Source organism: Accipiter gentilis, chromosome 10 (genome assembly GCF_929443795.1).
Source record: "Accipiter gentilis chromosome 10, bAccGen1.1, whole genome shotgun sequence".
NCBI lineage: Eukaryota > Metazoa > Chordata > Aves > Accipitriformes > Accipitridae > Astur > Astur gentilis.
Genome location: NC_064889.1, coordinates 35,070,273 through 35,095,511, shown reverse-complemented (window position 1 = coordinate 35,095,511; position 25,239 = coordinate 35,070,273). Strand labels below are relative to the sequence as shown.

The window sequence follows — 25,239 nt, the reverse complement described above, 5'->3', positions numbered from 1 at the left end:
CTTCAGAAGAGTAAAGCCATAAAGAAAATAACTCCATGAAATTTACAGGAGAGACCCATTTCAGACCATATGTTGGGAAGGATCTTCATCCAAATGTATGAGTCAATGTGTTAGCTAAGTGTTGCATGCAGAGTTCGTGAGTTTGGGACTGTTTGAGGTTTGGGTTTCTCAAAGCTTTCATGCTGGCCTGCTTTTATCCTCCAAAACATGACATATCTACCTGACTTTCTGCATCATAAATTTTTCCCCACTCTGCAGTATGAATATGAGCAGAAAACAAAAAATAAGATACTTAACTTGCTCATGGTATGGACACTTCAGCACATGGGTAATACTTTTTAAGCTCCAGAGCCTTAATTGCTTGATTTTGCGATCATATAAAGATAGAGCATAATTATAGCCAGGCCTGACTGTAATCTGGGTCTATCAAGGTAGTCTGTAATCCAGATCCCTAGCTTTATTTCTCTGTTGTCTTCTGACTAGACACTTGTCTATTTATTTTTATGGTGTGATTTATAAACCTTATGAAATTATTATTTCAAACCTGCCTGTAGGCAACAGCTGTATGACTGCATAATTACCACTAAAAGATGGCAATGCTAGAAGATCCTCTCATACAAAAAAAACCCCCTCATCTGGCATAATCACTCATTTATTTGTTTAATAGATTAAATTAGTGAGAGAACAGAACATGGACAATAATGAGGGTGTTACAGATAAGCTTTGCTGCAGCACTCTGCCAAGCGCTAACCCCCAGCTCAGCATCCCCTGACTTGAACAGGAACTGCCAAGTACAGCTGGCCCAAAAATGATTGTTTTACAAAAACTTTCCAAAGCTTTAAAATTTGTTTTTCTCCCATACTGAATAGCAGAACTGTTCAAATATTTTTGTGAAACAAACTATTCAGGAATGTTCATTAGATATGAAAAAAGAAAAACCATCAGGGGAGTGATTTGGGAAATGTTTCTTTAAGCAATCACAAGATCTAGCATAAACCTCAAAACCTCATCGTTAAATTGGGAGCCAGAGCGTAAAGGATGAGCGTGCTTGGGTTATTTGGGGGCCACACGTAGGAGTCACTGCCTTGTCACACAATTGGATGCGCATCTCTCCTGCCACCAAAACGCTGGTGTCCTCCTGGCAGCTGTGAGTCAAATTGCTGGTGCTCAGATGGCCAGAGAAGGCTGAGGGCCAAATGTACCGTCTGGCCAAAGCTGATCAGAAGGCAGCAAGCTCTGTAACTTCTTTAAATGCAACAAACGTTTTTAAAGAGAGGACTACGTTACACTGAAAACAGTCTCACAACCCTGCTGCCAGCTCTGCAGGGACTGGGTGCCCTTGCAGCCAGGGTCTGTCCAACTGTCCCAACCAGGAATATAAATTTACTTCCCTTTTCCTACCTTTCCCAGCATCCTACAGGATTGTTTCAGAGAGTGTCATCTCCAGCTGCACTCCACTCTTGGAGGTTGGTTGATATTGTTGCTGGAGAAGTGAGTTCTGGATTTCCTAATAACACAAAAAGGCATGTTTTTAATAAATAATAAAACAAAAATATTGCGTGCACATGTTCTATAGCTTGTGTGAATAAATGCTAAGGATGACAAACATAGCACAGTACTTGACTTGTCTAATTTGGGCATTAAGCCTTTTATCTCAAAGTATCAAGAGCAAGAAAAAACATTCAATCTGGTTTTCTAACAGGAAGTAATGTCACTGACAAGCAATTCCAGCTTTGTCTGCATCTCTGCTTCAACTCTTTGAAATCCTAACATTCAATCTGGATTAAGGGAATTCTATTTGCAAAACTACAAATGCTACTTGAAACAGCCTCAAACATTCTTCATCTATATTTAAATGCAGAAAGTATAGCAAAACCTTCCCTACAGTTGACCAAAAGCTTCCCAAAGCCTTTGCATGTTAGGTGACTGATAGCTAACCAATATGGGCTTCTCCAAATTATTTTGGCTGTTGCAAATCTTCATAGCATCAATGACAAAACCAGCCCAAAGTGTTACACGGAAGCCAAGCTTTTACTGACAGGGTAGAGACCAGGGTCTGGCAAATTCGCTTATAAAAAAAAAAGATGGCAGAGCCGTGTTTCCTTCCTGCCTGTGTGGTTCCAAGTCCTGGCACCCTGCTTGCTCTGTGGGTGAGCGTCAGCTGGCATTGCAATACAGCCTGTTAATTACTTCTCTGATTAACAAGCCAGGCGCTGAGCTGGAAGAGACAGCGTCAACTCCCAGCACCTGATTTAGAAATACAAGTGTCTACGCATCTGAAACTTAGTCAGACGGATATGAAAAAATTATTCAGGACTGACTTTGCACGGAGCTTAGGAGGCTGTTAGGATATCAAATGCAAAAGGGGCAATGGTAAGGGCTGACCAGAGCCGTTCAAACCCTCAGCAAAGTCGTCCTGACAGTGGCCCTGTGACTTAACAGCTGAATTCACCCAGAGACTAGTAATAGAGGAATATTTTCAGTTCTACCACGAAAACTAAGGGAAATATTGACTTGATGAAAAGCAAATAGTAAGCCCAGGAATGCATGGTGCACAGGAGTGCAGGGGAACAGCGGGATGGCTGCGGTGGTTACCATGGCGTGAGAGTGCAGTGCTGCGGGTCCACAACAGTCACGGCAAATCCTCTTCTATCTGACAAATCAAAACGAATAAGAACAATCAGTAAAACACGATTCGAGGTGCCGCAGAGTTCCACCTGTGCTTGCTGCCCCCCTTCTCCATCCCGCCAGCCCTCTTGGCCCCGCCAGACTTGGCTGGCCTCACGGCGTTGGGCTGAGGACGACTGGCAGCCAGGCGCGCCTCCTGCCTCTCGCTGCCCGGCCTCTCCTCCCAAAGAGGAGAAGGACAGCCCCCCCAGGGGAAGGCAGGAAGGAGAGCCCTGGAGTGCCCAGGTGAGGCCAGTGCCCCCGGCCCTCCACCGCCTCGCCGAAGCCCTCCTGGCACCGCCGAGGAGTCGGATGACGGCGACGAAGGGCTTCTGGCGCTCCGCGGCACGGAGAAGGGAGCTGGCAGCGGCGAGAGAAACAGATGCGCGGGTGCGGGCCAAAATGGCTCTAGCCCTTGGTCGTAGGCATCGAACTCCTTACCCCCCGGACCGGCGGCACGCGACCGCTCCCCTGGTCCACAGAGGGGGCGTTGCCGGGGGGGGGGCCCCGCGCCCCTTAGAGCCCTCCCGCGGCCCCGCGCCCGGCCCGCCCGTGGTCGTGGTGCTGCACGGCCCCGGCCCCGGCCGCGGGCAGGCCGGCCCCGGCCCCGGCCCCGGCCCCGGCCCGGCAGCGCCGGCTGTCCTCCTCCGGTGCCCTCCTCCCCGGTGCCTCGGCCCGCTCGCCCTTCCCGAAGCCTGCGGCAGCCCCAGTCCCGAGGCTGCCTTCCCCAGCGGGGGCTGCACGGCTCGGCACGGCCCAGCCCCACGCCCCGAGCCTGAGGAAAAGTCCCGTCCCGAGCTCTGGTCCCCGTGAGGGGGAGGCGGCGCGTGGGTTGGGGCGCGCAGGGGCTGGGCGCGAGCGGCGGGCGGGAGGGCTCTAGGGGGCGCGGGGCCCCCCCCCCGGCAACGCCCCCTCTGTGGACCAGGGGAGCGGTCGCGTGCCGCCGGTCCGGGGGGTAAGGAGTTCGATGCCTACGACCAAGGGCTAGAGCCATTTTGGCCCGCCGGCGGGGGAGCCCACCCGCGCAGCTTGCTTTTTCGTGCTGCCTCGCTCCTCTTGCAGGTGGCCTTCTCCCGAGGCCTTTGGCCCGCTTTCTCGTCCCTCCACCTGGGGGGGGGAGGGGGGCTGACCCTGGCTGGACGCCAGGTGCCCCCCAAAGCCGCTCTGTCGCTCCGCACCCACGGCCCCCTCTCAGCTGGGCTGGGGAGAGAAAATACGACAAAGGGCTCGTGGGTCGAGAGAAGGACGGGGAGCGATGGCTCACCAGTTACTGTCACGGGCAAAACAGGCTCGACATGGGAAACCCACCTTAATTTAGCACCCATCGACCGGAGCAGGGTAATGAGGAAGAAAACCAAGTCTCGAAACGCCTTCCCTCCACTCCTCCCCTCTTCGCGGGCACAGCTTCACTCCGGGCTCCTCTTCCTCCTCCCCCAGCGGCGCAGGGGGATGGGGAATGGGGGTTACGGTCAGTTCATCACACGTTGTCTCTGCCGCTTCGTCCTCTTGAGGGGCAGGACTCCTCCCGCACGCTCTTCCCCTGCTCCAGCGTGGGGTCCCTCCCACGGGAGACAGTCCTTCACAAACTTCTCCAACGTGGGTCCTTCCCACAGGCTGCAGTTCTTCACACACCGCTCCGGCATAGGTCCCTTCCACGAGGCGCGGTCCTTCAGGACCACGCTGCTCCGGCGTGGGTCCCCCGTGGGGTCACAAGTCCTGCCAGAAAACCTGCTCCAGCGTGGGCTCCCCTCTCCACAGATCCGCAGGTCCCGCCGGGAGCCTGCTCCACTGCGGGCTCTCCGTGGGGTCACAGCCTCCTTCGGGCATCCGCCTGCTCTGGCGAAGGGGCCTTCCCGGGCCGCGGGTGGAGATCCGCTCCCCCGCGGACCTCCCTGCGCTGCAGGGGGACAGCCTGCCTCACCAGGGTCTTCCCCACCCCGGGCTGCGGGGGAATCTCTGCTCCGGCACCTGGAGCATCTCCTCCCCCTCCTTCTTCGCTGACCTGGGGGTCTGCAGGGTTGTTTCTCTTATGTGTCCCCACTCCTCGCTCCGGCTGCCGTTTCTGTGGGCCCTGCAGCCTTTTTCCTCCTTACGCCTGTTATCCCGGAGGCGCTGCCGACTGTCGCTGACCGGCTCGGCCTTCCTTACCCTGAGGAAAAGTCTCATTCCCGGGCTCTCGTCCCCATTAGCCTTCAGCGTGGACGTTCTCACCCGGGAGAGAGTTCACGTCGTCTGCTGCCCAGTCCTGGTTACGGAAGCGCGCCGGAAGGAGCCCAGCTCCTCGCCAGGAGGAGCAGGACAGCCCCCCCAGGGGAAGGCAGGAAGGACAGCCCTGGAGTGCCCAGGTGAGGCCAGTGCCCCCGGCCCTCCACCGCCTCGCCGAAGCCCTCCTGGCACCGCCGAGGAGTCGGATGACGGCGACGAAGGGCTTCTGGCGCTCCGCGGCACGGAGAAGGGAGCTGGCAGCGGCGAGAGAAACAGATGCGCGGGTGCGGGCCAAAATGGCTCTAGCCCTTGGTCGTAGGCATCGAACTCCTTACCCCCCGGACCGGCGGCACGCGACCGCTCCCCTGGTCCACAGAGGGGGCGTTGCCGGGGGGGGGGCCCCGCGCCCCTTAGAGCCCTCCCGCGGCCCCGCGCCCGGCCCGCCCGTGGTCGTGGTGCTGCACGGCCCCGGCCCCGGCCGCGGGCAGGCCGGCCCCGGCCCCGGCCCCGGCCCCGGCCCGGCAGCGCCGGCTGTCCTCCTCCGGTGCCCTCCTCCCCGGTGCCTCGGCCCGCTCGCCCTTCCCGAAGCCTGCGGCAGCCCCAGTCCCGAGGCTGCCTTCCCCAGCGGGGGCTGCACGGCTCGGCACGGCCCAGCCCCACGCCCCGAGCCTGAGGAAAAGTCCCGTCCCGAGCTCTGGTCCCCGTGAGGGGGAGGCGGCGCGTGGGTTGGGGCGCGCAGGGGCTGGGCGCGAGCGGCGGGCGGGAGGGCTCTAGGGGGCGCGGGGCCCCCCCCCCCGGCAACGCCCCCTCTGTGGACCAGGGGAGCGGTCGCGTGCCGCCGGTCCGGGGGGTAAGGAGTTCGATGCCTACGACCAAGGGCTAGAGCCATTTTGGCCCGCCGGCGGGGGAGCCCACCCGCGCAGCTTGCTTTTTCGTGCTGCCTCGCTCCTCTTGCAGGTGGCCTTCTCCCGAGGCCTTTGGCCCGCTTTCTCGTCCCTCCACCTGGGGGGGGGAGGGGGGCTGACCCTGGCTGGACGCCAGGTGCCCCCCAAAGCCGCTCTGTCGCTCCGCACCCACGGCCCCCTCTCAGCTGGGCTGGGGAGAGAAAATACGACAAAGGGCTCGTGGGTCGAGAGAAGGACGGGGAGCGATGGCTCACCAGTTACTGTCACGGGCAAAACAGGCTCGACATGGGAAACCCACCTTAATTTAGCACCCATCGACCGGAGCAGGGTAATGAGGAAGAAAACCAAGTCTCGAAACGCCTTCCCTCCACTCCTCCCCTCTTCGCGGGCACAGCTTCACTCCGGGCTCCTCTTCCTCCTCCCCCAGCGGCGCAGGGGGATGGGGAATGGGGGTTACGGTCAGTTCATCACACGTTGTCTCTGCCGCTTCGTCCTCTTGAGGGGCAGGACTCCTCCCGCACGCTCTTCCCCTGCTCCAGCGTGGGGTCCCTCCCACGGGAGACAGTCCTTCACAAACTTCTCCAACGTGGGCCCTTCCCACAGGCTGCAGTTCTTCACACACCGCTCCGGCATAGGTCCCTTCCACGAGGCGCGGTCCTTCAGGACCACGCTGCTCCGGCGTGGGTCCCCCGTGGGGTCACAAGTCCTGCCAGAAAACCTGCTCCAGCGTGGGCTCCCCTCTCCACAGATCCGCAGGTCCCGCCGGGAGCCTGCTCCACTGCGGGCTCTCCGTGGGGTCACAGCCTCCTTCGGGCATCCGCCTGCTCTGGCGAAGGGGCCTTCCCGGGCTGCGGGTGAGAGATCCGCTCCCCCGCGGACCTCCCTGCGCTGCAGGGGGACAGCCTGCCTCACCAGGGTCTTCCCCACCCCGGGCTGCGGGGGAATCTCTGCTCCGGCACCTGGAGCATCTCCTCCCCCTCCTTCTTCGCTGACCTGGGGGTCTGCAGGGTTGTTTCTCTTATGTGTCCTCACTCCTCGCTCCGGCTGCCGTTTCTGTGGGCCCTGCAGCCTTTTTCCTCCTTACGCCTGCTATCCCGGAGGCGCTGCCGACTGTCGCTGACCGGCTCGGCCTTCCTTACCCTGAGGAAAAGTCTCATTCCCGGGCTCTCGTCCCCATTAGCCTTCAGCGTGGACGTTCTCACCCGGGAGAGAGTTCACGTCGTCTGCTGCCCAGTCCTGGTTACGGAAGCGCGCCGGAAGGAGCCCAGCTCCTCGCCAGGAGGAGCAGGACAGCCCCCCCAGGGGAAGGCAGGAAGGACAGCCCTGGAGTGCCCAGGTGAGGCCAGTGCCCCCGGCCCTCCACCGCCTCGCCGAAGCCCTCCTGGCACCGCCGAGGAGTCGGATGACGGCGACGAAGGGCTTCTGGCGCTCCGCGGCACGGAGAAGGGAGCTGGCAGCGGCGAGAGAAACAGATGCGCGGGTGCGGGCCAAAATGGCTCTAGCCCTTGGTCGTAGGCATCGAACTCCTTACCCCCCGGACCGGCGGCACGCGACCGCTCCCCTGGTCCACAGAGGGGGCGTTGCCGGGGGGGGGGCCCCGCGCCCCTTAGAGCCCTCCCGCGGCCCCGCGCCCGGCCCGCCCGTGGTCGTGGTGCTGCACGGCCCCGGCCCCGGCCGCGGGCAGGCCGGCCCCGGCCCCGGCCCCGGCCCCGGCCCGGCAGCGCCGGCTGTCCTCCTCCGGTGCCCTCCTCCCCGGTGCCTCGGCCCGCTCGCCCTTCCCGAAGCCTGCGGCAGCCCCAGTCCCGAGGCTGCCTTCCCCAGCGGGGGCTGCACGGCTCGGCACGGCCCAGCCCCACGCCCCGAGCCTGAGGAAAAGTCCCGTCCCGAGCTCTGGTCCCCGTGAGGGGGAGGCGGCGCGTGGGTTGGGGCGCGCAGGGGCTGGGCGCGAGCGGCGGGCGGGAGGGCTCTAGGGGGCGCGGGGCCCCCCCCCCGGCAACGCCCCCTCTGTGGACCAGGGGAGCGGTCGCGTGCCGCCGGTCCGGGGGGTAAGGAGTTCGATGCCTACGACCAAGGGCTAGAGCCATTTTGGCCCGCCGGCGGGGGAGCCCACCCGCGCAGCTTGCTTTTTCGTGCTGCCTCGCTCCTCTTGCAGGTGGCCTTCTCCCGAGGCCTTTGGCCCGCTTTCTCGTCCCTCCACCTGGGGGGGGGAGGGGGGCTGACCCTGGCTGGACGCCAGGTGCCCCCCAAAGCCGCTCTGTCGCTCCGCACCCACGGCCCCCTCTCAGCTGGGCTGGGGAGAGAAAATACGACAAAGGGCTCGTGGGTCGAGAGAAGGACGGGGAGCGATGGCTCACCAGTTACTGTCACGGGCAAAACAGGCTCGACATGGGAAACCCACCTTAATTTAGCACCCATCGACCGGAGCAGGGTAATGAGGAAGAAAACCAAGTCTCGAAACGCCTTCCCTCCACTCCTCCCCTCTTCGCGGGCACAGCTTCACTCCGGGCTCCTCTTCCTCCTCCCCCAGCGGCGCAGGGGGATGGGGAATGGGGGTTACGGTCAGTTCATCACACGTTGTCTCTGCCGCTTCGTCCTCTTGAGGGGCAGGACTCCTCCCGCACGCTCTTCCCCTGCTCCAGCGTGGGGTCCCTCCCACGGGAGACAGTCCTTCACAAACTTCTCCAACGTGGGTCCTTCCCACAGGCTGCAGTTCTTCACACACCGCTCCGGCATAGGTCCCTTCCACGAGGCGCGGTCCTTCAGGACCACGCTGCTCCGGCGTGGGTCCCCCGTGGGGTCACAAGTCCTGCCAGAAAACCTGCTCCAGCGTGGGCTCCCCTCTCCACAGATCCGCAGGTCCCGCCGGGAGCCTGCTCCACTGCGGGCTCTCCGTGGGGTCACAGCCTCCTTCGGGCATCCGCCTGCTCTGGCGAAGGGGCCTTCCCGGGCCGCGGGTGGAGATCCGCTCCCCCGCGGACCTCCCTGCGCTGCAGGGGGACAGCCTGCCTCACCAGGGTCTTCCCCACCCCGGGCTGCGGGGGAATCTCTGCTCCGGCACCTGGAGCATCTCCTCCCCCTCCTTCTTCGCTGACCTGGGGGTCTGCAGGGTTGTTTCTCTTATGTGTCCCCACTCCTCGCTCCGGCTGCCGTTTCTGTGGGCCCTGCAGCCTTTTTCCTCCTTACGCCTGTTATCCCGGAGGCGCTGCCGACTGTCGCTGACCGGCTCGGCCTTCCTTACCCTGAGGAAAAGTCTCATTCCCGGGCTCTCGTCCCCATTAGCCTTCAGCGTGGACGTTCTCACCCGGGAGAGAGTTCACGTCGTCTGCTGCCCAGTCCTGGTTACGGAAGCGCGCCGGAAGGAGCCCAGCTCCTCGCCAGGAGGAGCAGGACAGCCCCCCCAGGGGAAGGCAGGAAGGACAGCCCTGGAGTGCCCAGGTGAGGCCAGTGCCCCCGGCCCTCCACCGCCTCGCCGAAGCCCTCCTGGCACCGCCGAGGAGTCGGATGACGGCGACGAAGGGCTTCTGGCGCTCCGCGGCACGGAGAAGGGAGCTGGCAGCGGCGAGAGAAACAGATGCGCGGGTGCGGGCCAAAATGGCTCTAGCCCTTGGTCGTAGGCATCGAACTCCTTACCCCCCGGACCGGCGGCACGCGACCGCTCCCCTGGTCCACAGAGGGGGCGTTGCCGGGGGGGGGGCCCCGCGCCCCTTAGAGCCCTCCCGCGGCCCCGCGCCCGGCCCGCCCGTGGTCGTGGTGCTGCACGGCCCCGGCCCCGGCCGCGGGCAGGCCGGCCCCGGCCCCGGCCCCGGCCCCGGCCCGGCAGCGCCGGCTGTCCTCCTCCGGTGCCCTCCTCCCCGGTGCCTCGGCCCGCTCGCCCTTCCCGAAGCCTGCGGCAGCCCCAGTCCCGAGGCTGCCTTCCCCAGCGGGGGCTGCACGGCTCGGCACGGCCCAGCCCCACGCCCCGAGCCTGAGGAAAAGTCCCGTCCCGAGCTCTGGTCCCCGTGAGGGGGAGGCGGCGCGTGGGTTGGGGCGCGCAGGGGCTGGGCGCGAGCGGCGGGCGGGAGGGCTCTAGGGGGCGCGGGGCCCCCCCCCCCGGCAACGCCCCCTCTGTGGACCAGGGGAGCGGTCGCGTGCCGCCGGTCCGGGGGGTAAGGAGTTCGATGCCTACGACCAAGGGCTAGAGCCATTTTGGCCCGCCGGCGGGGGAGCCCACCCGCGCAGCTTGCTTTTTCGTGCTGCCTCGCTCCTCTTGCAGGTGGCCTTCTCCCGAGGCCTTTGGCCCGCTTTCTCGTCCCTCCACCTGGGGGGGGGAGGGGGGCTGACCCTGGCTGGACGCCAGGTGCCCCCCAAAGCCGCTCTGTCGCTCCGCACCCACGGCCCCCTCTCAGCTGGGCTGGGGAGAGAAAATACGACAAAGGGCTCGTGGGTCGAGAGAAGGACGGGGAGCGATGGCTCACCAGTTACTGTCACGGGCAAAACAGGCTCGACATGGGAAACCCACCTTAATTTAGCACCCATCGACCGGAGCAGGGTAATGAGGAAGAAAACCAAGTCTCGAAACGCCTTCCCTCCACTCCTCCCCTCTTCGCGGGCACAGCTTCACTCCGGGCTCCTCTTCCTCCTCCCCCAGCGGCGCAGGGGGATGGGGAATGGGGGTTACGGTCAGTTCATCACACGTTGTCTCTGCCGCTTCGTCCTCTTGAGGGGCAGGACTCCTCCCGCACGCTCTTCCCCTGCTCCAGCGTGGGGTCCCTCCCACGGGAGACAGTCCTTCACAAACTTCTCCAACGTGGGCCCTTCCCACAGGCTGCAGTTCTTCACACACCGCTCCGGCATAGGTCCCTTCCACGAGGCGCGGTCCTTCAGGACCACGCTGCTCCGGCGTGGGTCCCCCGTGGGGTCACAAGTCCTGCCAGAAAACCTGCTCCAGCGTGGGCTCCCCTCTCCACAGATCCGCAGGTCCCGCCGGGAGCCTGCTCCACTGCGGGCTCTCCGTGGGGTCACAGCCTCCTTCGGGCATCCGCCTGCTCTGGCGAAGGGGCCTTCCCGGGCTGCGGGTGAGAGATCCGCTCCCCCGCGGACCTCCCTGCGCTGCAGGGGGACAGCCTGCCTCACCAGGGTCTTCCCCACCCCGGGCTGCGGGGGAATCTCTGCTCCGGCACCTGGAGCATCTCCTCCCCCTCCTTCTTCGCTGACCTGGGGGTCTGCAGGGTTGTTTCTCTTATGTGTCCTCACTCCTCGCTCCGGCTGCCGTTTCTGTGGGCCCTGCAGCCTTTTTCCTCCTTACGCCTGCTATCCCGGAGGCGCTGCCGACTGTCGCTGACCGGCTCGGCCTTCCTTACCCTGAGGAAAAGTCTCATTCCCGGGCTCTCGTCCCCATTAGCCTTCAGCGTGGACGTTCTCACCCGGGAGAGAGTTCACGTCGTCTGCTGCCCAGTCCTGGTTACGGAAGCGCGCCGGAAGGAGCCCAGCTCCTCGCCAGGAGGAGCAGGACAGCCCCCCCAGGGGAAGGCAGGAAGGACAGCCCTGGAGTGCCCAGGTGAGGCCAGTGCCCCCGGCCCTCCACCGCCTCGCCGAAGCCCTCCTGGCACCGCCGAGGAGTCGGATGACGGCGACGAAGGGCTTCTGGCGCTCCGCGGCACGGAGAAGGGAGCTGGCAGCGGCGAGAGAAACAGATGCGCGGGTGCGGGCCAAAATGGCTCTAGCCCTTGGTCGTAGGCATCGAACTCCTTACCCCCCGGACCGGCGGCACGCGACCGCTCCCCTGGTCCACAGAGGGGGCGTTGCCGGGGGGGGGGCCCCGCGCCCCTTAGAGCCCTCCCGCGGCCCCGCGCCCGGCCCGCCCGTGGTCGTGGTGCTGCACGGCCCCGGCCCCGGCCGCGGGCAGGCCGGCCCCGGCCCCGGCCCCGGCCCCGGCCCGGCAGCGCCGGCTGTCCTCCTCCGGTGCCCTCCTCCCCGGTGCCTCGGCCCGCTCGCCCTTCCCGAAGCCTGCGGCAGCCCCAGTCCCGAGGCTGCCTTCCCCAGCGGGGGCTGCACGGCTCGGCACGGCCCAGCCCCACGCCCCGAGCCTGAGGAAAAGTCCCGTCCCGAGCTCTGGTCCCCGTGAGGGGGAGGCGGCGCGTGGGTTGGGGCGCGCAGGGGCTGGGCGCGAGCGGCGGGCGGGAGGGCTCTAGGGGGCGCGGGGCCCCCCCCCCGGCAACGCCCCCTCTGTGGACCAGGGGAGCGGTCGCGTGCCGCCGGTCCGGGGGGTAAGGAGTTCGATGCCTACGACCAAGGGCTAGAGCCATTTTGGCCCGCCGGCGGGGGAGCCCACCCGCGCAGCTTGCTTTTTCGTGCTGCCTCGCTCCTCTTGCAGGTGGCCTTCTCCCGAGGCCTTTGGCCCGCTTTCTCGTCCCTCCACCTGGGGGGGGGAGGGGGGCTGACCCTGGCTGGACGCCAGGTGCCCCCCAAAGCCGCTCTGTCGCTCCGCACCCACGGCCCCCTCTCAGCTGGGCTGGGGAGAGAAAATACGACAAAGGGCTCGTGGGTCGAGAGAAGGACGGGGAGCGATGGCTCACCAGTTACTGTCACGGGCAAAACAGGCTCGACATGGGAAACCCACCTTAATTTAGCACCCATCGACCGGAGCAGGGTAATGAGGAAGAAAACCAAGTCTCGAAACGCCTTCCCTCCACTCCTCCCCTCTTCGCGGGCACAGCTTCACTCCGGGCTCCTCTTCCTCCTCCCCCAGCGGCGCAGGGGGATGGGGAATGGGGGTTACGGTCAGTTCATCACACGTTGTCTCTGCCGCTTCGTCCTCTTGAGGGGCAGGACTCCTCCCGCACGCTCTTCCCCTGCTCCAGCGTGGGGTCCCTCCCACGGGAGACAGTCCTTCACAAACTTCTCCAACGTGGGCCCTTCCCACAGGCTGCAGTTCTTCACACACCGCTCCGGCATAGGTCCCTTCCACGAGGCGCGGTCCTTCAGGACCACGCTGCTCCGGCGTGGGTCCCCCGTGGGGTCACAAGTCCTGCCAGAAAACCTGCTCCAGCGTGGGCTCCCCTCTCCACAGATCCGCAGGTCCCGCCGGGAGCCTGCTCCACTGCGGGCTCTCCGTGGGGTCACAGCCTCCTTCGGGCATCCGCCTGCTCTGGCGAAGGGGCCTTCCCGGGCCGCGGGTGAGAGATCCGCTCCCCCGCGGACCTCCCTGCGCTGCAGGGGGACAGCCTGCCTCACCAGGGTCTTCCCCACCCCGGGCTGCGGGGGAATCTCTGCTCCGGCACCTGGAGCATCTCCTCCCCCTCCTTCTTCGCTGACCTGGGGGTCTGCAGGGTTGTTTCTCTTATGTGTCCTCACTCCTCGCTCCGGCTGCCGTTTCTGTGGGCCCTGCAGCCTTTTTCCTCCTTACGCCTGCTATCCCGGAGGCGCTGCCGACTGTCGCTGACCGGCTCGGCCTTCCTTACCCTGAGGAAAAGTCTCATTCCCGGGCTCTCGTCCCCATTAGCCTTCAGCGTGGACGTTCTCACCCGGGAGAGAGTTCACGTCGTCTGCTGCCCAGTCCTGGTTACGGAAGCGCGCCGGAAGGAGCCCAGCTCCTCGCCAGGAGGAGCAGGACAGCCCCCCCAGGGGAAGGCAGGAAGGACAGCCCTGGAGTGCCCAGGTGAGGCCAGTGCCCCCGGCCCTCCACCGCCTCGCCGAAGCCCTCCTGGCACCGCCGAGGAGTCGGATGACGGCGACGAAGGGCTTCTGGCGCTCCGCGGCACGGAGAAGGGAGCTGGCAGCGGCGAGAGAAACAGATGCGCGGGTGCGGGCCAAAATGGCTCTAGCCCTTGGTCGTAGGCATCGAACTCCTTACCCCCCGGACCGGCGGCACGCGACCGCTCCCCTGGTCCACAGAGGGGGCGTTGCCGGGGGGGGGGCCCCGCGCCCCTTAGAGCCCTCCCGCGGCCCCGCGCCCGGCCCGCCCGTGGTCGTGGTGCTGCACGGCCCCGGCCCCGGCCGCGGGCAGGCCGGCCCCGGCCCCGGCCCCGGCCCCGGCCCGGCAGCGCCGGCTGTCCTCCTCCGGTGCCCTCCTCCCCGGTGCCTCGGCCCGCTCGCCCTTCCCGAAGCCTGCGGCAGCCCCAGTCCCGAGGCTGCCTTCCCCAGCGGGGGCTGCACGGCTCGGCACGGCCCAGCCCCACGCCCCGAGCCTGAGGAAAAGTCCCGTCCCGAGCTCTGGTCCCCGTGAGGGGGAGGCGGCGCGTGGGTTGGGGCGCGCAGGGGCTGGGCGCGAGCGGCGGGCGGGAGGGCTCTAGGGGGCGCGGGGCCCCCCCCCCCGGCAACGCCCCCTCTGTGGACCAGGGGAGCGGTCGCGTGCCGCCGGTCCGGGGGGTAAGGAGTTCGATGCCTACGACCAAGGGCTAGAGCCATTTTGGCCCGCCGGCGGGGGAGCCCACCCGCGCAGCTTGCTTTTTCGTGCTGCCTCGCTCCTCTTGCAGGTGGCCTTCTCCCGAGGCCTTTGGCCCGCTTTCTCGTCCCTCCACCTGGGGGGGGGAGGGGGGCTGACCCTGGCTGGACGCCAGGTGCCCCCCAAAGCCGCTCTGTCGCTCCGCACCCACGGCCCCCTCTCAGCTGGGCTGGGGAGAGAAAATACGACAAAGGGCTCGTGGGTCGAGAGAAGGACGGGGAGCGATGGCTCACCAGTTACTGTCACGGGCAAAACAGGCTCGACATGGGAAACCCACCTTAATTTAGCACCCATCGACCGGAGCAGGGTAATGAGGAAGAAAACCAAGTCTCGAAACGCCTTCCCTCCACTCCTCCCCTCTTCGCGGGCACAGCTTCACTCCGGGCTCCTCTTCCTCCTCCCCCAGCGGCGCAGGGGGATGGGGAATGGGGGTTACGGTCAGTTCATCACACGTTGTCTCTGCCGCTTCGTCCTCTTGAGGGGCAGGACTCCCCCCTCACGCTCTTCCCCTGCTCCAGCGTGGGGTCCCTCCCACGGGAGACAGTCCTTCACAAACTTCTCCAACGTGGGTCCTTCCCACAGGCTGCAGTTCTTCACACACCGCTCCGGCATAGGTCCCTTCCACGGGGCGCGGTCCTTCAGGACCACGCTGCTCCGGCGTGGGTCCCCCGTGGGGTCACAAGTCCTGCCAGAAAACCTGCTCCAGCGTGGGCTCCCCTCTCCACAGATCCGCAGGTCCCGCCGGGAGCCTGCTCCACTGCGGGCTCTCCGTGGGGTCACAGCCTCCTTCGGGCATCCGCCTGCTCTGGCGAAGGGGCCTTCCCGGGCTGCGGGTGAGAGATCCGCTCCCCCGCGGACCTCCCTGCGCTGCAGGGGGACAGCCTGCCTCACCAGGGTCTTCCCCACCCCGGGCTGCGGGGGAATCTCTGCTCCGGCACCTGGAGCATCTCCTCCCCCTCCTTCTTCGCTGACCTGGGGGTCTGCAGGGTTGTTTCTCTTATGTGTCCTCACTCCTCGCTCCGGCTGCCGTTTCTGTGGGCCCTGCAGCCTTTTTCCTCCTTACGCCTGCTATCCCGGAGGCGCTGCCGACTGTCGCTGACCGGCTCGGCCTTCCTTACCCTGAGGAAAAGTCTCATTCCCGGGCTCTCGTCCCCATTAGCCTTCAGCGTGGACGTTCTCACCCGGGAGAGAGTTCACGTCGTCTGCTGCCCAGTCCTGGTTACGGAAGCGCGCCGGAAGGAGCCCAGCTCCTCGCCAGGAGGAGCAGGACAGCCCCCCCAGGGGAAGGCAGGAAGGACAGCCCTGGAGTGCCCAGGTGAGGCCAGTGCCCCCGGCCCTCCACCGCCTCGCCGAAGCCCTCCTGGCACCGCCGAGGAGTCGGATGACGGCGACGAAGGGCTTCTGGCGCTCCGCGGCACGGAGAAGGGAGCTGGCAGCGGCGAGAGAAACAGATGCGCGGGTGCGGGCCAAAATGGCTCTAGCCCTTGGTCGTAGGCATCGAACTCCTTACCCCCCGGACCGGCGGCACGCGACCGCTCCCCTGGTCCACAGAGGGGGCGTTGCCGGGGGGGGGCCCCGCGCCCCTTAGAGCCCTCCCGCGGCCCCGCGCCCGGCCCGCCCGTGGTCGTGGTGCTGCACGGCCCCGGCCCCGGCCGCGGGCAGGCCGGCCCCGGCCCCGGCCCCGGCCCCGGCCCGGCAGCGCCGGCTGTCCTCCTCCGGTGCCCTCCTCCCCGGTGCCTCGGCCCGCTCGCCCTTCCCGAAGCCTGCGGCAGCCCCAGTCCCGAGGCTGCCTTCCCCAGCGGGGGCTGCACGGCTCGGCACGGCCCAGCCCCACGCCCCGAGCCTGAGGAAAAGTCCCGTCCCGAGCTCTGGTCCCCGTGAGGGGGAGGCGGCGCGTGGGTTGGGGCGCGCAGGGGCTGGGCGCGAGCGGCGGGCGGGAGGGCTCTAGGGGGCGCGGGGCCCCCCCCCCCGGCAACGCCCCCTCTGTGGACCAGGGGAGCGGTCGCGTGCCGCCGGTCCGGGGGGTAAGGAGTTCGATGCCTACGACCAAGGGCTAGAGCCATTTTGGCCCGCCGGCGGGGGAGCCCACCCGCGCAGCTTGCTTTTTCGTGCTGCCTCGCTCCTCTTGCAGGTGGCCTTCTCCCGAGGCCTTTGGCCCGCTTTCTCGTCCCTCCACCTGGGGGGGGGAGGGGGGCTGACCCTGGCTGGACGCCAGGTGCCCCCCAAAGCCGCTCTGTCGCTCCGCACCCACGGCCCCCTCTCAGCTGGGCTGGGGAGAGAAAATACGACAAAGGGCTCGTGGGTCGAGAGAAGGACGGGGAGCGATGGCTCACCAGTTACTGTCACGGGCAAAACAGGCTCGACATGGGAAACCCACCTTAATTTAGCACCCATCGACCGGAGCAGGGTAATGAGGAAGAAAACCAAGTCTCGAAACGCCTTCCCTCCACTCCTCCCCTCTTCGCGGGCACAGCTTCACTCCGGGCTCCTCTTCCTCCTCCCCCAGCGGCGCAGGGGGATGGGGAATGGGGGTTACGGTCAGTTCATCACACGTTGTCTCTGCCGCTTCGTCCTCTTGAGGGGCAGGACTCCTCCCGCACGCTCTTCCCCTGCTCCAGCGTGGGGTCCCTCCCACGGGAGACAGTCCTTCACAAACTTCTCCAACGTGGGTCCTTCCCACAGGCTGCAGTTCTTCACACACCGCTCCGGCATAGGTCCCTTCCACGAGGCGCGGTCCTTCAGGACCACGCTGCTCCGGCGTGGGTCCCCCGTGGGGTCACAAGTCCTGCCAGAAAACCTGCTCCAGCGTGGGCTCCCCTCTCCACAGATCCGCAGGTCCCGCCGGGAGCCTGCTCCACTGCGGGCTCTCCGTGGGGTCACAGCCTCCTTCGGGCATCCGCCTGCTCTGGCGAAGGGGCCTTCCCGGGCCGCGGGTGAGAGATCCGCTCCCCCGCGGACCTCCCTGCGCTGCAGGGGGACAGCCTGCCTCACCAGGGTCTTCCCCACCCCGGGCTGCGGGGGAATCTCTGCTCCGGCACCTGGAGCATCTCCTCCCCCTCCTTCTTCGCTGACCTGGGGGTCTGCAGGGTTGTTTCTCTTATGTGTCCTCACTCCTCGCTCCGGCTGCCGTTTCTGTGGGCCCTGCAGCCTTTTTCCTCCTTACGCCTGCTATCCCGGAGGCGCTGCCGACTGTCGCTGACCGGCTCGGCCTTCCTTACCCTGAGGAAAAGTCTCATTCCCGGGCTCTCGTCCCCATTAGCCTTCAGCGTGGACGTTCTCACCCGGGAGAGAGTTCACGTCGTCTGCTGCCCAGTCCTGGTTACGGAAGCGCGCCGGAAGGAGCCCAGCTCCTCGCCAGGAGGAGCAGGACAGCCCCCCCAGGGGAAGGCAGGAAGGACAGCCCTGGAGTGCCCAGGTGAGGCCAGTGCCCCCGGCCCTCCACCGCCTCGCCGAAGCCCTCCTGGCACCGCCGAGGAGTCGGATGACGGCGACGAAGGGCTTCTGGCGCTCCGCGGCACGGAGAAGGGAGCTGGCAGCGGCGAGAGAAACAGATGCGCGGGTGCGGGCCAAAATGGCTCTAGCCCTTGGTCGTAGGCATCGAACTCCTTACCCCCCGGACCGGCGGCACGCGACCGCTCCCCTGGTCCACAGAGGGGGCGTTGCCGGGGGGGGGCCCCGCGCCCCTTAGAGCCCTCCCGCGGCCCCGCGCCCGGCCCGCCCGTGGTCGTGGTGCTGCACGGCCCCGGCCCCGGCCGCGGGCAGGCCGGCCCCGGCCCCGGCCCCGGCCCCGGCCCGGCAGCGCCGGCTGTCCTCCTCCGGTGCCCTCCTCCCCGGTGCCTCGGCCCGCTCGCCCTTCCCGAAGCCTGCGGCAGCCCCAGTCCCGAGGCTGCCTTCCCCAGCGGGGGCTGCACGGCTCGGCACGGCCCAGCCCCACGCCCCGAGCCTGAGGAAAAGTCCCGTCCCGAGCTCTGGTCCCCGTGAGGGGGAGGCGGCGCGTGGGTTGGGGCGCGCAGGGGCTGGGCGCGAGCGGCGGGCGGGAGGGCTCTAGGGGGCGCGGGGCCCCCCCCCCCGGCAACGCCCCCTCTGTGGACCAGGGGAGCGGTCGCGTGCCGCCGGTCCGGGGGGTAAGGAGTTCGATGCCTACGACCAAGGGCTAGAGCCATTTTGGCCCGCCGGCGGGGGAGCCCACCCGCGCAGCTTGCTTTTTCGTGCTGCCTCGCTCCTCTTGCAGGTGGCCTTCTCCCGAGGCCTTTGGCCCGCTTTCTCGTCCCTCCACCTGGGGGGGGGAGGGGGGCTGACCCTGGCTGGACGCCAGGTGCCCCCCAAAGCCGCTCTGTCGCTCCGCACCCACGGCCCCCTCTCAGCTGGGCTGGGGAGAGAAAATACGACAAAGGGCTCGTGGGTCGAGAGAAGGACGGGGAGCGATGGCTCACCAGTTACTGTCACGGGCAAAACAGGCTCGACATGGGAAACCCACCTTAATTTAGCACCCATCGACCGGAGCAGGGTAATGAGGAAGAAAACCAAGTCTCGAAACGCCTTCCCTCCACTCCTCCCCTCTTCGCGGGCACAGCTTCACTCCGGGCTCCTCTTCCTCCTCCCCCAGCGGCGCAGGGGGATGGGGAATGGGGGTTACGGTCAGTTCATCACACGTTGTCTCTGCCGCTTCGTCCTCTTGAGGGGCAGGACTCCCCCCTCACGCTCTTCCCCTGCTCCAGCGTGGGGTCCCTCCCACGGGAGACAGTCCTTCACAAACTTCTCCAACGTGGGTCCTTCCCACAGGCTGCAGTTCTTCACACACCGCTCCGGCATAGGTCCCTTCCACGGGGCGCGGTCCTTCAGGACCACGCTGCTCCGGCGTGGGTCCCCCGTGGGGTCACAAGTCCTGCCAGAAAACCTGCTCCAGCGTGGGCTCCCCTCTCCACAGATCCGCAGGTCCCGCCGGGAGCCTGCTCCACTGCGGGCTCTCCGTGGGGTCACAGCCTCCTTCGGGCATCCGCCTGCTCTGGCGAAGGGGCCTTCCCGGGCTGCGGGTGAGAGATCCGCTCCCCCGCGGACCTCCCTGCGCTGCAGGGGGACAGCCTGCCTCACCAGGGTCTTCCCCACCCCGGGCTGCGGGGGAATCTCTGCTCCGGCACCTGGAGCATCTCCTCCCCCTCCTTCTTCGCTGACCTGGGGGTCTGCAGGGTTGTTTCTCTTATGTGTCCTCACTCCTCGCTCCGGCTGCCGTTTCTGTGGGCCCTGCAGCCTTTTTCCTCCTTACGCCTGCTATCCCGGAGGCGCTGACGACTGTCGCTGACCGGCTCGGCCTTCCTTACCCTGAGGAAAAGTCTCATTCCCGGGCTCTCGTCCCCATTAGCCTTCAGCGTGGACGTTCTCACCCGGGAGAGAGTTCACGTCGTCTGCTGCCCAGTCCTGGTTACGGAAGCGCGCCGGAAGGAGCCCAGCTCCTCGCCAGGAGGAGCAGGACAGCCCCCCCAGGGGAAGGCAGGAAGGACAGCCCTGGAGTGCCCAGGTGAGGCCAGTGCCCCCGGCCCTCCACCGCCTCGCCGAAGCCCTCCTGGCACCGCCGAGGAGTCGGATGACGGCGACGAAGGGCTTCTGGCGCTCCGCGGCACGGAGAAGGGAGCTGGCAGCGGCGAGAGAAACAGATGCGCGGGTGCGGGCCAAAATGGCTCTAGCCCTTGGTCGTAGGCATCGAACTCCTTACCCCCCGGACCGGCGGCACGCGACCGCTCCCCTGGTCCACAGAGGGGGCGTTGCCGGGGGGGGGCCCCGCGCCCCTTAGAGCCCTCCCGCGGCCCCGCGCCCGGCCCGCCCGTGGTCGTGGTGCTGCACGGCCCCGGCCCCGGCCGCGGGCAGGCCGGCCCCGGCCCCGGCCCCGGCCCCGGCCCGGCAGCGCCGGCTGTCCTCCTCCGGTGCCCTCCTCCCCGGTGCCTCGGCCCGCTCGCCCTTCCCGAAGCCTGCGGCAGCCCCAGTCCCGAGGCTGCCTTCCCCAGCGGGGGCTGCACGGCTCGGCACGGCCCAGCCCCACGCCCCGAGCCTGAGGAAAAGTCCCGTCCCGAGCTCTGGTCCCCGTGAGGGGGAGGCGGCGCGTGGGTTGGGGCGCGCAGGGGCTGGGCGCGAGCGGCGGGCGGGAGGGCTCTAGGGGGCGCGGGGCCCCCCCCCCCGGCAACGCCCCCTCTGTGGACCAGGGGAGCGGTCGCGTGCCGCCGGTCCGGGGGGTAAGGAGTTCGATGCCTACGACCAAGGGCTAGAGCCATTTTGGCCCGCCGGCGGGGGAGCCCACCCGCGCAGCTTGCTTTTTCGTGCTGCCTCGCTCCTCTTGCAGGTGGCCTTCTCCCGAGGCCTTTGGCCCGCTTTCTCGTCCCTCCACCTGGGGGGGGGAGGGGGGCTGACCCTGGCTGGACGCCAGGTGCCCCCCAAAGCCGCTCTGTCGCTCCGCACCCACGGCCCCCTCTCAGCTGGGCTGGGGAGAGAAAATACGACAAAGGGCTCGTGGGTCGAGAGAAGGACGGGGAGCGATGGCTCACCAGTTACTGTCACGGGCAAAACAGGCTCGACATGGGAAACCCACCTTAATTTAGCACCCATCGACCGGAGCAGGGTAATGAGGAAGAAAACCAAGTCTCGAAACGCCTTCCCTCCACTCCTCCCCTCTTCGCGGGCACAGCTTCACTCCGGGCTCCTCTTCCTCCTCCCCCAGCGGCGCAGGGGGATGGGGAATGGGGGTTACGGTCAGTTCATCACACGTTGTCTCTGCCGCTTCGTCCTCTTGAGGGGCAGGACTCCTCCCGCACGCTCTTCCCCTGCTCCAGCGTGGGGTCCCTCCCACGGGAGACAGTCCTTCACAAACTTCTCCAACGTGGGTCCTTCCCACAGGCTGCAGTTCTTCACACACCGCTCCGGCATAGGTCCCTTCCACGAGGCGCGGTCCTTCAGGACCACGCTGCTCCGGCGTGGGTCCCCCGTGGGGTCACAAGTCCTGCCAGAAAACCTGCTCCAGCGTGGGCTCCCCTCTCCACAGATCCGCAGGTCCCGCCGGGAGCCTGCTCCACTGCGGGCTCTCCGTGGGGTCACAGCCTCCTTCGGGCATCCGCCTGCTCTGGCGAAGGGGCCTTCCCGGGCCGCGGGTGGAGATCCGCTCCCCCGCGGACCTCCCTGCGCTGCAGGGGGACAGCCTGCCTCACCAGGGTCTTCCCCACCCCGGGCTGCGGGGGAATCTCTGCTCCGGCACCTGGAGCATCTCCTCCCCCTCCTTCTTCGCTGACCTGGGGGTCTGCAGGGTTGTTTCTCTTATGTGTCCCCACTCCTCGCTCCGGCTGCCGTTTCTGTGGGCCCTGCAGCCTTTTTCCTCCTTACGCCTGTTATCCCGGAGGCGCTGCCGACTGTCGCTGACCGGCTCGGCCTTCCTTACCCTGAGGAAAAGTCTCATTCCCGGGCTCTCGTCCCCATTAGCCTTCAGCGTGGACGTTCTCACCCGGGAGAGAGTTCACGTCGTCTGCTGCCCAGTCCTGGTTACGGAAGCGCGCCGGAAGGAGCCCAGCTCCTCGCCAGGAGGAGCAGGACAGCCCCCCCAGGGGAAGGCAGGAAGGAGAGCCCTGGAGTGCCCAGGTGAGGCCAGTGCCCCCGGCCCTCCACCGCCTCGCCGAAGCCCTCCTGGCACCGCCGAGGAGTCGGATGACGGCGACGAAGGGCTTCTGGCGCTCCGCGGCACGGAGAAGGGAGCTGGCAGCGGCGAGAGAAACAGATGCGCGGGTGCGGGCCAAAATGGCTCTAGCCCTTGGTCGTAGGCATCGAACTCCTTACCCCCCGGACCGGCGGCACGCGACCGCTCCCCTGGTCCACAGAGGGGGCGTTGCCGGGGGGGGGGCCCCGCGCCCCTTAGAGCCCTCCCGCGGCCCCGCGCCCGGCCCGCCCGTGGTCGTGGTGCTGCACGGCCCCGGCCCCGGCCGCGGGCAGGCCGGCCCCGGCCCCGGCCCCGGCCCCGGCCCGGCAGCGCCGGCTGTCCTCCTCCGGTGCCCTCCTCCCCGGTGCCTCGGCCCGCTCGCCCTTCCCGAAGCCTGCGGCAGCCCCAGTCCCGAGGCTGCCTTCCCCAGCGGGGGCTGCACGGCTCGGCACGGCCCAGCCCCACGCCCCGAGCCTGAGGAAAAGTCCCGTCCCGAGCTCTGGTCCCCGTGAGGGGGAGGCGGCGCGTGGGTTGGGGCGCGCAGGGGCTGGGCGCGAGCGGCGGGCGGGAGGGCTCTAGGGGGCGCGGGGCCCCCCCCCCCGGCAACGCCCCCTCTGTGGACCAGGGGAGCGGTCGCGTGCCGCCGGTCCGGGGGGTAAGGAGTTCGATGCCTACGACCAAGGGCTAGAGCCATTTTGGCCCGCCGGCGGGGGAGCCCACCCGCGCAGCTTGCTTTTTCGTGCTGCCTCGCTCCTCTTGCAGGTGGCCTTCTCCCGAGGCCTTTGGCCCGCTTTCTCGTCCCTCCACCTGGGGGGGGGAGGGGGGCTGACCCTGGCTGGACGCCAGGTGCCCCCCAAAGCCGCTCTGTCGCTCCGCACCCACGGCCCCCTCTCAGCTGGGCTGGGGAGAGAAAATACGACAAAGGGCTCGTGGGTCGAGAGAAGGACGGGGAGCGATGGCTCACCAGTTACTGTCACGGGCAAAACAGGCTCGACATGGGAAACCCACCTTAATTTAGCACCCATCGACCGGAGCAGGGTAATGAGGAAGAAAACCAAGTCTCGAAACGCCTTCCCTCCACTCCTCCCCTCTTCGCGGGCACAGCTTCACTCCGGGCTCCTCTTCCTCCTCCCCCAGCGGCGCAGGGGGATGGGGAATGGGGGTTACGGTCAGTTCATCACACGTTGTCTCTGCCGCTTCGTCCTCTTGAGGGGCAGGACTCCTCCCGCACGCTCTTCCCCTGCTCCAGCGTGGGGTCCCTCCCACGGGAGACAGTCCTTCACAAACTTCTCCAACGTGGGTCCTTCCCACAGGCTGCAGTTCTTCACACACCGCTCCGGCATAGGTCCCTTCCACGAGGCGCGGTCCTTCAGGACCACGCTGCTCCGGCGTGGGTCCCCCGTGGGGTCACAAGTCCTGCCAGAAAACCTGCTCCAGCGTGGGCTCCCCTCTCCACAGATCCGCAGGTCCCGCCGGGAGCCTGCTCCACTGCGGGCTCTCCGTGGGGTCACAGCCTCCTTCGGGCATCCGCCTGCTCTGGCGAAGGGGCCTTCCCGGGCTGCGGGTGAGAGATCCGCTCCCCCGCGGACCTCCCTGCGCTGCAGGGGGACAGCCTGCCTCACCAGGGTCTTCCCCACCCCGGGCTGCGGGGGAATCTCTGCTCCGGCACCTGGAGCATCTCCTCCCCCTCCTTCTTCGCTGACCTGGGGGTCTGCAGGGTTGTTTCTCTTATGTGTCCTCACTCCTCGCTCCGGCTGCCGTTTCTGTGGGCCCTGCAGCCTTTTTCCTCCTTACGCCTGCTATCCCGGAGGCGCTGCCGACTGTCGCTGACCGGCTCGGCCTTCCTTACCCTGAGGAAAAGTCTCATTCCCGGGCTCTCGTCCCCATTAGCCTTCAGCGTGGACGTTCTCACCCGGGAGAGAGTTCACGTCGTCTGCTGCCCAGTCCTGGTTACGGAAGCGCGCCGGAAGGAGCCCAGCTCCTCGCCAGGAGGAGAAGGACAGCCCCCCCAGGGGAAGGCAGGAAGGACAGCCCTGGAGTGCCCAGGTGAGGCCAGTGCCCCCGGCCCTCCACCGCCTCGCCGAAGCCCTCCTGGCACCGCCGAGGAGTCGGATGACGGCGACGAAGGGCTTCTGGCGCTCCGCGGCACGGAGAAGGGAGCTGGCAGCGGCGAGAGAAACAGATGCGCGGGTGCGGGCCAAAATGGCTCTAGCCCTTGGTCGTAGGCATCGAACTCCTTACCCCCCGGACCGGCGGCACGCGACCGCTCCCCTGGTCCACAGAGGGGGCGTTGCCGGGGGGGGGCCCCGCGCCCCTTAGAGCCCTCCCGCGGCCCCGCGCCCGGCCCGCCCGTGGTCGTGGTGCTGCACGGCCCCGGCCCCGGCCCCGGCCCGGCAGCGCCGGCTGTCCTCCTCCGGTGCCCTCCTCCCCGGTGCCTCGGCCCGCTCGCCCTTCCCGAAGCCTGCGGCAGCCCCAGTCCCGAGGCTGCCTTCCCCAGCGGGGGCTGCACGGCTCGGCACGGCCCAGCCCCACGCCCCGAGCCTGAGGAAAAGTCCCGTCCCGAGCTCTGGTCCCCGTGAGGGGGAGGCGGCGCGTGGGTTGGGGCGCGCAGGGGCTGGGCGCGAGCGGCGGGCGGGAGGTTTTGTCTGGTTTGGTATCCACTTTATAACATCTAGTTGAGGAAGAGATATAATTAAATTTAAATATGTGCAGGGTTAAGGACAGCAGTAAGGAGTAGACAACAGGGGTTTTTTTTGTGAAATTATAAAGTTGAAGTGGAAGTATTTTTTCTGAGCTGAAATGAAGATAGGGAGTTTGGTTAAGCTTGAGACATCCTACCTAGAGTTAGAATATTATTAACAGATATGCAACAATAAATGCAAGACTAGTACGAGATTCAGCAATCTGTAAAGGCAATCATAAAATTCATACTGCATATAACATGCATCCCATCTCAAATACAGCCAGGGTTTCTTGACTTGTTGGAAAAGCAATTCACATAAAAAATTTAAGGGATAACCAATATTCCTTCTCCACTTTCTCCCATATGCAACTTAAGGACATGCTCAGGAATATTCACTTACTTGTTATCTTTCTGTTGATACTCTCCAGAGAAGGAGTCTGGCAGGGAATTAGCCTGTAGGACTTGCTTCTTGCTCTATGGTCCGAAACAATCATGGTCTGTTTATGTGCATTAATTGGAAGAAAGGATGCTGCTGGTTTCATGCATGTGTTATATACGCATCTAATGTGTATCAGCTTACTCATAGTTCTGTGAGACAGCACAGAAGAGGAGGATGGGTATAGATCAGCCACTTGGGCTTCTACTCCTTCAAACTATCTTTTAAAACTCTGCTCAGAATTGATTAATT

At 66.0% G+C, this 25,239-nt stretch overlaps 1 protein-coding gene across 1 annotated transcript; it reads left to right on the top strand.

Annotated features, from left to right (window-relative positions):
* The first annotated feature begins 2,596 nt into the window (after nucleotides 1-2,596).
* LOC126043776 (basic proline-rich protein-like) lies at nucleotides 2,597-24,447 on the top strand. Its single transcript, XM_049812626.1, has 13 exons — nucleotides 2,597-2,601; nucleotides 2,858-3,057; nucleotides 4,857-5,156; nucleotides 6,958-7,257; nucleotides 9,057-9,356; nucleotides 11,158-11,457; nucleotides 13,258-13,557; nucleotides 15,359-15,658; nucleotides 17,459-17,758; nucleotides 19,559-19,858; nucleotides 21,658-21,957; nucleotides 23,759-24,058; nucleotides 24,188-24,447. Exons 1-13 carry the CDS (start codon nucleotides 2,597-2,599, stop codon nucleotides 24,445-24,447), a joined length of 3,465 nt encoding a protein of 1,154 aa, XP_049668583.1.
* Nucleotides 24,448-25,239: the final 792 nt, after the last annotated feature.

What these genes read in the sequence shown, in the direction of transcription:
- LOC126043776 (XM_049812626.1), top strand. An exon ending in CGAGAGAAACAGATGCGCGG is followed by an intron (nt 11,458 to 13,257) that starts GTGCGGGCCAAA and finishes CGTCCCCATTAG; the next exon opens with CCTTCAGCGTGGACGTTCTC. An exon ending in CGAGAGAAACAGATGCGCGG is followed by an intron (nt 15,659 to 17,458) that starts GTGCGGGCCAAA and finishes CGTCCCCATTAG; the next exon opens with CCTTCAGCGTGGACGTTCTC.